This window comes from Eretmochelys imbricata, chromosome 1 (assembly GCF_965152235.1).
Source record: "Eretmochelys imbricata isolate rEreImb1 chromosome 1, rEreImb1.hap1, whole genome shotgun sequence".
Lineage (NCBI taxonomy): Eukaryota > Metazoa > Chordata > Testudines > Cheloniidae > Eretmochelys > Eretmochelys imbricata.
Genome location: NC_135572.1, coordinates 123,656,225 through 123,668,394, shown reverse-complemented (window position 1 = coordinate 123,668,394; position 12,170 = coordinate 123,656,225). Strand labels below are relative to the sequence as shown.

Below are 12,170 nucleotides of genomic sequence, written 5' to 3'. Positions count from 1 at the left end.
CACTGAGACTGGGGAAGCACAAAATATGCTATGCTTGGAAATTACCGCTTGTATGGTTTGTGACATGTATATAATCACTGAATTGTAAATTACATAATGACAAATACTTTTTCAGGTAATGTAGGAAAATAACTGATTTGTAATTTATAATTGCATTTTTACTCCTAGGGATTGGATTTTGCAGCATTTACAGGACATATGTTTGTTGGAATTTGTCTTGTTCTTCTGGTCTCCTTTCCTTTCCTCAGACTCCTTTACTGGAACAAAAAGCTTTACAACAAGGAGCCAAGTGAGATTGTTGGTGAGTTAGAGCATGAAATCATATTTTTATAGCCATTGAGTTGGATAATGTTTAAAATTAAATGAATGCTCTGTGCCATAATGTTGTGTGTATGAAGACAGATTAGTCCACACAGCCTCATTCTATCTCTGAATGTCAGTATTTTACTAATAGTTTGGTTTGGGTTGTTTCTTATTTTGCAAGTAATGATTTTCCTGACACTACTGCTTTTAGTTATGTGTTAAGATTTATGTACATACTGAAGGTGTGCAGCAAACTATATGAAATATGCAACCACAGTAAATAAACATTATGCTAATTATATCACCTGAAACTAATGAAGCATTTTTCATTATGCTGAGACGCATAATCAAAATAGACTTATCAGCAATTTTAAAAATCATTGTTATGCATTTTGTTTTTGGTCATTATGGTTGTAGGAGGTGTGACCATGGGAAGACTTCTAAAATAATCTAAACTTCTCAAGATAACATTTGTGCAGGGCTCTCACTCATGGCCTTTTGTTCTACAAGTTCCTTGGAACTTCCCAAGGTCTAAAGGTTTTTGGTCCCAAGAGCAGCTGTCGTGGGTTGGGGCTTGAGCTACATTTGTCATCCTCCCACTGGTAGTTGTACCGTATAGTGGTCTAAATATTGCTTTTGGAAGCTTCCAGATAGTTCTTTCTTGTCTGCAGTCAGAAAAGGAGTTTACTGTAGGAACTTTGTCTCCATCTTGCTGTTTGGCTGTTCATCCCAAAAGAGACAGGAATTGGAAGGTTGTCGTCTTCTGGTGTGGCCATTCCTATCTCCCAATCAGGTCCAGTCCTTTTAATTTGTCTTTTAGTTTGCTGACCTTACTGACTTTTGTTTCAATGTTTTCAAAGCCTTAGTCATTGCTCTAAGGCTTTAATTTGACTACTGTAATCCCCACTCCAGTAGGGTTGCTGCTACTAATTTTGAGTCTTGCCTTTTGGGCAGGCCTCATTGCTGCATCTTTTCACGAAATGGCTGGTGACAGTCATAGCCTACCCTGCTCATCATGGGAGTGGAAGGTTCAGCTTACTAGGCTGATCAAAGACACCAGTGGGGTGACAGAATCACTAAGTTTAAATAATAATTTACCCAATTCCCAACTTGTTCTGAGTAGACAATTGAAGTGTATACAGGATAGGTGGGCTGAGACCTCCATTATTACTGCTGTTAGGGAGGATCTAGAACTCTAAGAGTGTAAGAAGTTCCCATCTGTCTTGCACAAGGCCCAAGAATAAGAATCTTGCATGGATGAGCTCTTCAGAGAAAAATAATTACAAGGTGAGTAATTATCTCTCTTTATGGAGGGGAGAGTGAAGCCCCATAACTTTAAACTCCATTGTAATTTTGTATAATTATAAAAGATTATTACCTTTCTTTGCCTACTGGGAGCATATTATTATAATCTTTGGTATCCAGAAATTTTTTCATAACCTACCTGTTTGTTATTTGAAATGAAATTAGTTTGCTTTAATGAATTTCTTTTCTAATTAAAGTGATAGATTTCGTGGATATTTTATTGTATAACTGGAGTTGTTATATAGTAATATTTTGTTTAAAATGCCATTCTGCAAGGAGTCCCTGTGACGGGGTGTATTGGGCCCATTGAGGTCCCCTGCTGGAGGCCTTGTGGTCTTACCACATCCTGCCCTAGAAAAGGAGCAGTAAAGGTGGGTCCGCCAGGCCTGCCTAGAAAGGCTGCAGGGAAGAATCAGAGCCCAGCAGTCTCAGTTAAAAGGAGCTACAAAGTCTGAGCAGGTCAGTTGCTGGTTGGGACCAGAAGAGTGAGGAAGGACTGCAACGCTGTGAAATTCTCCAGGCAAGGAGGCCTGGGAGAGACCCTGCTCAAGCAGGGAACAGACAGAACCTGAGGACTGTAACTGTAAGGCAATGTGGGTGAAGGCGATGGGACAGAGTGGGAAGCAGCCCGGGGAATCCAGTAGCAGCAACTATTAAGAAAAGCAGCACATGGCTGATATTTGCAGGGTCCCTGGGTTGGGACCTGGAGTAGTGGGTGGGCCTGGGTCCCCCAACTGGTGAAGTAGCCAAAGCCCTGAGAAGGGGACACGTTTCATGTGGAACCCCAAGCATAGGGCTGGAATATAAAAGGCTCAAGGACAGGGCTGAAGACCCTGCAGAGGGCCAACCGTTTGTTGAACTTTACCAGCGGAAGGGGACTGAAGTGAAGGAGTGACCTGCTGGAGCCCTGGGGCAATAAGAAGGTGAAGAGTCTCCAGGGAGAAAGCCCTGGGGACACTGCTGTATGTCAGGGCAGGCACGGACTTAAAGCTGGAAGGAGGTGAGGACTGAGCCCAGAGACCAGGTGAAAGACTTGAACAAAGGCACAGGGATAGGCCCTGCTGGACCTTTTATCTTGGAAGGGGTTCATCCATTTTCGATTTTGTGTGACTTAGCCATATTTAGATCATATTTATCCCTAAAAATGTGAAGTTATTTTTGTGATCTTTCTTTAATAGAAAATTGCCTTTTTATGGTTTTAACTTCTACATTGTGTTTGAGTATTTTATAGAAATCAGTTGTGTATAGTCACATTACTGATTAACGTGAATAGTACATTCATTCATGAATATTATATTTAGCCAATAAAGTGTTGCAAAGCTTTAAGAAACTGGCATATTTTGCCTCAAATTAGCCTCCTTATTTATAATCCCTGTTACTCAGCCTAGTATATTCAGAAATTATAATCAGTGTACTATGTGCTTTCCCCATAATCAGCAGCTATTCCATTTCTGAGAAGCTAATCAGTAGCTACTCAATTAAATCAAATGCTAAAGCACTATTTCTACTGAAATTTTCTGTGAAATGGGAAGAGAAGATGATAAACACAGATTTCATTAAAAGGTAGCTGCAGTAATTTGGCTTTGGAGAAGCAACAGAATATGTTCAAGATGTCTTAATGAGTCCTTTCCATCTCTAATTGCCATGATTCTGTGATAACTTGAAATGTATTGTTTGAAGCAGCTCTTTTAATCAACTAAATATCTGCCATTTTACTCTCTGATTAGTAATCAAACAGTCTTTGAAGTTATAGGAAATGGCACTGATATGCTGTTCTTCACTGATTTTTATTGTCTGTTATATACTTTAAGTATCTTCTGTTGTTTTTGGCTACTTAGATTAGTCAGCTCTGAGTGGGGTACTAAAAGCAGATTGACTCTGATTTTAAGAAGTGGCAATTCTGTTTATTTGAGGAGAATATTGACATTTTATTTTCAGAATTGTGCGTTACCTGTCACTTTTTAAATCCTGGCATCATTTGAGGGCTGTAAAACCCAAGCAAGCTTGTGCTCTCCCCATAATATGGCTTACCTCCTGTGGCTTGCTAATCTTGAAACAGACATAATGATACAAAAAAAAATTTAAAAAAGGAGAAACAAACATAAATAGAAACAAACAAATAGAACTTTAGTATCTCTGTTATGGTTACAAGGTAACTGCACCTTAGATCCCTGTTAGCACTTCTTGAGTGCACCCCTTGGGTGATAGGCTTGGCTTCCTCCATCTCTCCGTAGGTGGAACCATGTGGTCCAACCACTCTTAAACTGGGTCTCTGGGCTGCAACCCCCCTGTTTACCAATTGTGTTAACGTGACGGGCCCAACTAGGTGTGGTATCTGTCAGCCCATTCTCTCCAGTGACCTGTGGCCAGCAGGGTGGTTAAAGTGACTCAAAAATGGCTTCTTCCAAACAAAACATTATTTATTCATCCCCCAAAGGTACCAAGCACATAGAGCAAAGGATAAAAAGAGTAAAGGTTTATATACACATGTCCCCTTTTATTTAACCTTTAATCTTTCCTTAAAAGCGTTTGTGCATTTCAACCAGCCCAGTTACCTTCACCAAACTGCCCCTGCTGGTTTCTGCCTCTCTCTGTCTCTGTCTCCTTGCAAGCCAGTCAGCTTTCACTGAGAGTCCGGGCACTCGAGGTAAGTCTACGCTGCAATTAAAAACCTGTGGATGGCCCATGCTAGGTGACTTGGGCTCGGGCTAACGCTCTGTTTAACTGTGGTATAAACGTCTGGGCTTGGGCTGGAGCCCAGGCTCTAGGACCCTGCAAAGTGGGAGGGTCCCAGAGCTTGGCTGCAGCCGGAGTCTGAACACATCTGTACTGCAATTAAACAGCCCCTTAGCCGAAGCCCTGTGGGGCTTACTTAGCTGGCATGGACCAGCCATGGGTGTCTAACTGCAGTGTCGACATACCCTCAGTCAACCCCACCCTTTTCTGGGCCTGGTGTTCTCTAATGTTTAGAATTCTCTTTATCCTGGCCTTAGCCTTGGGAAGAGTAAACCATTCTCAGCTTGGCTGGAGCCAGGTAGAGGATATTGCCCAATAAACATCTTCCCCATGGTTTTCTCCAGGACTATTGCTGTGTCATTGTTTTGCCTTTCCTGCTTGGTTTCTTTAACCATCCCTTTTTATATAACTCCATAGCTAGTAACCAGTCAAACATATAGAGGCAAATTCATCACAACTAATACAGATATTTCCCAGTTTGTTTCAATCCCGAGTAGGTGTGGGGGTAGAGGGGGGGGGGGAAATGTATTGTAGAAACCCGGGAAAATAATGTTTAATTCCCCATTTCCATGAGGAAAAAATGTTGAAGAAATGTCTTCTATATCCTAATGAGGTACTGAAGAAAAAGTTGAAAATATATAAAACCTAAATGAAGTGCCTATGCATTTCCCAGAAACTTGGGTATTCTAAGAACAAAGGACCAAGTACAAAAAGTTCAGGGCAAGAGTTGAGAAACAGTCTACAAAAAAGGCATTTCCATAGCTCAGGATGAATAAGAGATCTTTACCCAGTTTCAGTTTGTCACCTGGGACCTGGTTTCTTTAATCTGTCTTTCTTTAGTGGAGAAGAATTAAAGGAATTTCACACTCCCCTAAAAGAGAAATAGGATTAGGTGATGTGGTCAGAGGGTGTGAAAGATGTTCCCTAAAAGAATATGAATGGGGCAAACAATGGTATATGCCAGTAGGAGGAAATAATATTGTTATTCCTTTCAAACAGACAGAATTTTCTGTTGTAAAATCAAAGGCCTGTCTTAAAATCATTGTTATTCCCTTGAGGATTAAAGACACATTTTTTCCCCATTAAGTACTGCCTTTTACCAGAGGCTTACAGCCACTTAGCAGCTAGTGTTCAGATCTCAGGATTTATGAAGTTCTTTATCACCAAGGCAGTGGGTTATATACAATATTGTGGAGCTGTTACTCCCCTTACTGACTGCAGCAGAGGCAGACTTTCCTCTAAGAGGACCACTAATTTGGGGAGATATAGCCCTCCAATTTTCTTGTGTTGTTTCATCCAAATTCTGACTATCACTTACTCAAGAAAACAACTATTAAATCAAGAGCGTCAGATGCCAGTTGTGGGGCCATGTGCTGTCCAATTGATATACTTATCCAGCACACATGTCAATTTAACAATACACTGTAGTCTAGCCCACTAGCAACAGAGGAACGGTGCTGCAGTGGCATCCCACTTTGCACACGGAACCAGGAGAGCACAGGGGAATTGTCTAGGATCATGTGATTGTAGTCATGTGTAAAGAATTTGGTATAAAGAGAAAGTGATATAATTTGCTTCAGCATGAAGTGCAGAAGCATAGAAATAGACTGGTATGCTAGTCAGCCTCCCTCCCCAATGTGAAGTGCTACTGCATTCTCTGCAGTGATCAGAAAAAGGGTGAAAGGGGAGAGGAGAAAAAAGGCACAAAACCTAGAGGTAGAAGAGTATCAAAGTGTAGAAAACAAAAGGAGAGAAAGTAGTGGGGGAGGCAGAAAAGAGAGAGGGAGGGACAATACAGCTACCGAAAAAAGAGGAGAGAAGAAAAGAAGCTGAAAATCTTATTTAGTCCTCACTGAGCAATACGTTTATCACCTCTTTGTTAATTATAGATCCTTCCAGTATCTGAATAGTGTTGTTATAGCAAAAATAATATCATTGTACTGTACATCATTTGTAAAATACAGAATGTTGTCATCTTTGTACTGTAATTTTAAAAGAATACATGCAATCTTTCTATGCTCAAATTAAAATGTTCTTTTAATACTTTTTCCCTTGAACTTGTATTTTATTTTTTCCTACTACTAAACAAGCTAACTATCCTCTTACATTCCATTCCTTCTAGTATGCTGTATAGGAATTCCAGACTAATTAAAATTGAAGAGGTTTAGAGGTTTCAAAATTCACACTTTCCTGAGTGCCACAGAGACAAGCATTTGCATCCTTTCTCTGCAGGAAGGCTTAGAGGGAATTGTGGGCCAGGGAGGGGGCATGGTCAATGCTAGCTGTTTGTTGTCTGGGTCCCCTGTATAGTAGAAATACAGCATTTCTGTTTAATTTTGTGTTCCATTCTCCTGAGTAAGGGGTCAATGGTTTAGACTCTTAGGGCCTGATGCACAGTCCATTGAAGGCAATGGAAGGCTTTTAATGGACTCCAGTGGATTTTGGGTCAAGTCCTTAGGAAATTGGACATGTGTTAGACCTCAAAGAGAAATTTTAGGGATCTGTCATTAGATAACAGACATTCACAAAAGACATTTTGTTTTTAACTTGTCCCAGCATTTCTGCCTGTCGTTTTACTCTCTCTAAAGAGGATATTTGGATAGCTACAATAGTAGATTTGCCTTGAACATTACATTTCTGATGGTAAAAATATTAAGTTGCTATCTCTTTCACTTGCAAAGGTACCCTTAAAAATATAAACCAGTGTAAATGGCTGTAAACTGATCACTAGGGTTGTAACCTTGACAGTGATTTTTGCTAAAGCTCACAGGTTATTTGTGCTTCCTCAGAGCCCCCAAAAACTGAGATTCCCTGCTTTCGGTGACACTTAGTTATCTGCTTTATTTATAAAAATTGAGATTGTATTAATGCTTATTCATGCTAAAGCACACTGGGGTATTATCACAGGGGGGCAAGAGTTAGAAGTACTTTTTGGGAGAACAAGCGAGGTGACAGTCTTTTTTTTAATGTGGTTGAGAGTGGACTGGTGGCAAAGTGTTCTACAGATCTGGCAAAAAACTGTCTAGCTTTTTATGGTATCAGTGAATTCCTCTAAAACTGCTGACTTTCTGTACAATTCCCAGATTTCATCTGCTTTAGTTGTTGGCTACTTCTGCTGATCTTGAATCATAATTGGATCTACTGGGGTTCTTTAAAAATAGATCTTGTTTTGACAGATGTATATTTAGAGATTATGTTTTGACAATAATAGTATTTAGTACTAATGTAGGATCCTTCATCTTGAAAGTGCTTTCCAAAAGGTAACTAATTCTCTTAACACTCCCATGAAGTCGGTAAGCATTCCTATCTGTTTTACGGATTCTGAATAAATGCTACTTATCAATGTTTCCTTCAATCCCTGGATAAACCAGTAATTTTATTTAATGATAAATTGTTAACAAATGCTGCATTTTGCGTACATTAATCACATACAGTCTAGAATGTTGTATGGGAAAATAGAATATAAAAATTAAGGGTACCAAGTATCAGAGGGGTAGCCGTATTAGTCTGTATCCACAAAAACAATGAGGAGTCTACTGGCACCTTAAAGACTAACAGATTTAGTAGGGCATAAGCATGCATGGGTAAAAAACCCATTTCTTCAGATGCATGGAGTGAAAATGACAGAAATAGGCATAAATATATATTGGCACATGAAGAGAAGGGAGTTACATTACAAGGGGAGAACCAATGCTGAAGGCCAATTTAGGCAGGGTGTATGTGGAAGTCCTTGACTAGTTTCCATAGGCAGGTAAGGTCTGGAACACAGTGACTTTGCTGTGAATGGAAAGGCCATGTAGGGGGATTTCATATCTTCCTGAATGCCGCAGGACCAAGCTTCTGTATCCTTTCTCCATGGCCAAGGTGGAGGCATGCTCTGTGGGCATACCACCTGTAAGGATTCATTGGCCAAACACCCTGAGCAGGATGGATGCTGTTACTGATTACGTCGGAGGATTCAGTTTCTCATCCTTGCTCATGTTAATCTGACCACATTTGTTCATTACCAGGGTGTGGCAGGGGAGACAGTTATGCAATGTTAAATTCGTGGAGTTTTCCCCATAATAGAGAGTGGGTTACCTCCCTCCTTTTAAAAGGCAGGGTGTTTTGATCCTGGGGCCTATTTGTTCCTGTGACTCCCCACCAGCTCTGAAATCCCTATCTCAAAGGTTCTCAACCCTTTTCTTTCTCAGGCCCCCCTCAACATGCTATAAAAACTCCACACCCCACTTGTGCCACAATAACTGGTTTTCTGCATATAAAAGTTAGGGCCGGTGTTAGGGGGTAGCAAGCAGGGCAATTGCTTGGGAGGCCCATGCCACAGGAGCCCCCATGAAGCTACATTGCTCAGGCTCCAGCATAAGTCCCGGGTGGTGGGGCTCAGGGACCTGGGCTTCAGCCCCATGCAGTGGGACTTCAGCTTTCTACCCTGGCCCAAGCGAGTCTAATGCTGGCCCTGCTTGGAGGCCCCCCTGAAACCTGCTCAAGGCCCTCTAGGGGGCCCCCGGACATCTGGGTTGAGAACCACTGCTCTATCTCATTTCCATCTGCCTTGAAGTGTGGCTGTAATGGAGCCAAGCTACCATGAACTCCCCCTGTCTTGCAGCCACTGAGACTTCTTCCTTAACTAGGTTCCAGAGAGCAGAAGGGCTCCCCTTGTATCACATGGGAACGAGTACTTAAGTCCAGAGTTACAAAGGCATTTAGGCACTGAAAGATGCAGATAGATGACTAGTGAGATTTTTCAAAAGTGCCTAAGTCAAGTAGGAGCCCTACAATAGACAACTAACCTGCTTAGGTGCTTTTGAAAATCCCGCTAGGCAGCTCTCTGCATGTTGAGGCACTTAAATACCTTTGTGAATTTATCCGTAACTTGTTGAATGTCCTCAGCTGGATGGTGGTATGGGTGAGGGATCCAAAAGACAAGTAGTGTGCTATGAAATCCAAGATGTCCAGTGTAATCATTTAGCATGAAAGATTATGCAAAGAATAATGTTTAATGAAAGGAATATTACTAGGCATATTAAACATTCTGCTCCAAACATGTATTAGCATTGCTAAACCATTTTAATTTTCCAACTGAATTACTAAGGTTGTTGTCAACACTTGCAGTAGTGTTGAGAATGTCCTGAGATATGAGAAGTTCATATCTTTCTGGCATATACTGCAGTGTGTCTTTTAACCAGTTGTGGTCCTTTAACTTTTTTAGGAAACAGATAATATTTTGGTTCCTTAAGTCTTATATATTCCTTTTTATATCAAGTTCCAAGTTCCATCATGGGCATATTTTCATGTTTTGAAAAATGGCAGAAAAGGTCTGTTTTTCTTCAAGTCTTTAACATTTAATTTTATTATAATTGTGGATAAAAATATAGTAATTTACATTAAATAGACCTGAGATTGTTTGTTCTCTGTTTGAAATTCTTGAATGCTTTCTTACTGCTACTTTAAAGTTGTGAGAATCCCTTGGGGAGAGAAAAAAGAAGATCAAGTATTCTCCAGTTTTCTGATAACAAAATTGTATCCTAATATTATGTAATAAGGGAAATATGTAATTTGCCTCTTATTTATGAAAATTTTATTTAAATTGAAAGGTTTCTAGTTAGGAGAACTAATGGTGCACTGATCAGGAATCACCTAAGCTACTTTATGCAGATGCAGAAGTATACCGCAATATCTTTAGGTAGCTATAGAGCAAGAGTTTACACTTTTATCATATTCCTTTCCCAGAGGGGGAACCTACAAAAACAAAATCCTAGTTGAGAGATGAAAAATCAAGAAGTGATTGCTTTTATATACCTATCTCTTGTTCCCATGGCATTAATAACCCTGATTACTGAGTGCATCCCAAAATGAACAAAGAGATATTTATGTCAGTCAGCAGGGCCTGGACTTGATTTAACTTTCTGTGGTTATATTGTGGGAAGATTGACACAGAAGCCCATTGGTGGTTCATTACTTTGTGTCAATAATTCTTGTCAAACCCGACATACTTACGACACTTAACACACTGTTTTCATAATATATACCCAAAAGGTGGCATGTAATGTATCATTGGGAAACAAATAGCTCATTGATCATTAATATTTTTGCATGATGTGGGTATGGGGTGTGTACAAAGTTATGGATATACGTTAGAATTATGTTCTTAAAAGGTGTTTGATAAGCAATGCTTAAGCCCAGTCTGCCTTAAACAAAGCAAGGTGCATTTGCTTGTCTCCCCAGCCTGGTTGTAAGGCAGAAACAATGAATATATATTTACATATTAGGTAAACAAAGCTAAGAGGCATGTCAAAGGGTTATTGTCTATAAAAATGCGGGTCTGAACCTCAAATGATAAGCAATTGAATCAACTGCTTGTATACACTATTACTGCATTATAAAAGTGTATTGAGTAAGGTCTTTTATGAAGGCCTGTGACATATTGTGGATTAATAATATCATTGTGAAATATATGTATTAACACTACATGAAGAATTATAGATACTGACTGATATTATGCTTTAAAGTCTGTGACCAAACACAGGGAGAAAGACCTTTTCTCCCAGACAGTAGGGATGGTAGCTCTAACTATGGATCTACAATGTAAATTAAGGATTATAAAATCAAAACAGTGTAAGCCTCATTTACATATGAATCAGCAGGGCGATGGGAAGTCAACAAGAAGGGAGGAACAACAGGAAGCCTGCCTGCCCCTTGTAACAGGGTCACTGAACTTTGGGAGATACAAACAGAAGCAGAGAGCCATTTTGGTATCCATCACTTGCGGGGATTAAGGGGCCAGAGCTCTTGAAATCACGGAATGTTGGATCCTTCGACAAAGGGAGTTGAAGTCTCTGGGAACTGAGTTTAGATGAGAAACCTGCTTCAGCAAAGATTGTAACTTGCTGAAGTTAAGTTTTATTAGCATGTTTTTACTTCTGTTTGCTTGTAACCTTTTCTATCTTTATTCCTTATACTTAGTATCACTTAATCCTATGCCTTTTTGTTAAACTTGTTTTACTTTTATTATAAACCAATCCAGTGCTGTGATTGAAATAAGAATTTGTCAAACCCCAGTTAAATTAATGGGCTGCAGTGAATTACCTATTTAAAGGAGCAACAAACTTAACTTCTGTAAATGTTCAGTTAGAGGACTGGACACTGCAGGGAGACATCTTGGGAGTTGGTGTTCACTGTTTGTTACCTTCAAGGCAAGGTTTGGACTGGCAGAGTTCCGAAGAGTTTGCTGGCAAGGCAGACAAGCTGGTGTGTCAAGGAGTCATGTTTCAGTTTAACAGGAGCAAAATTCTCACTTGCTGAAGCTGAGAGGGGTGACACAGTAACTCACAATTCTGGGAACCCCAGCAGAACATCACAGAAGGCTATGTCAGAGAATCAGAGTTTGCATTTTATTCTGATTGCTCTGAGGTTTGCAGTCATTCTGAGAACTTCTGACTTTGAAGTTGGTCCAATAAAAGATATTACCTCACTCACGTAGTCTCTCAGTTTTAGACAGCAGTTCAGATTGAATAGTTATCTAGATTTTAAAACTACAGCGTATACCATTGCTATAATGAGTTTTCACTCCGGCAATTCTTCTATTTAACAAATATCTCTTCTGATTTTGATTTATCCTTGCCTACTTTATTTAACAAAATATAGCTGAATTTTATGATTTACCATTATATCTTAAATTGATTGCTATAACATATTCTCTATCTACAGTGCCTTCATTATTAGGTTTTTATGTTGCTAGATTAAAAGCATTGGATGAAATACTTATCCGTTGGGTTATAGCTGAAGTCATTTTGAAGCTGCACTTTCTTCATGATTCTTCATTTCTT

The 12,170-nt window shown here is 39.8% G+C and overlaps 1 protein-coding gene across 1 annotated transcript in view; it reads left to right on the top strand.

Moving 5' to 3' along the window:
* OCA2 (OCA2 melanosomal transmembrane protein) overlaps positions 1–12,170 on the top strand; it is a 286,600-nt gene that overhangs the window by 130,713 nt on the left and 143,717 nt on the right. The window contains exon 14 of the mRNA XM_077807125.1: positions 169–301. Within this exon, the coding sequence (XP_077663251.1) occupies positions 169–301 (133 nt within the window). The remainder of the gene's footprint in view (positions 1–168; positions 302–12,170) is intronic.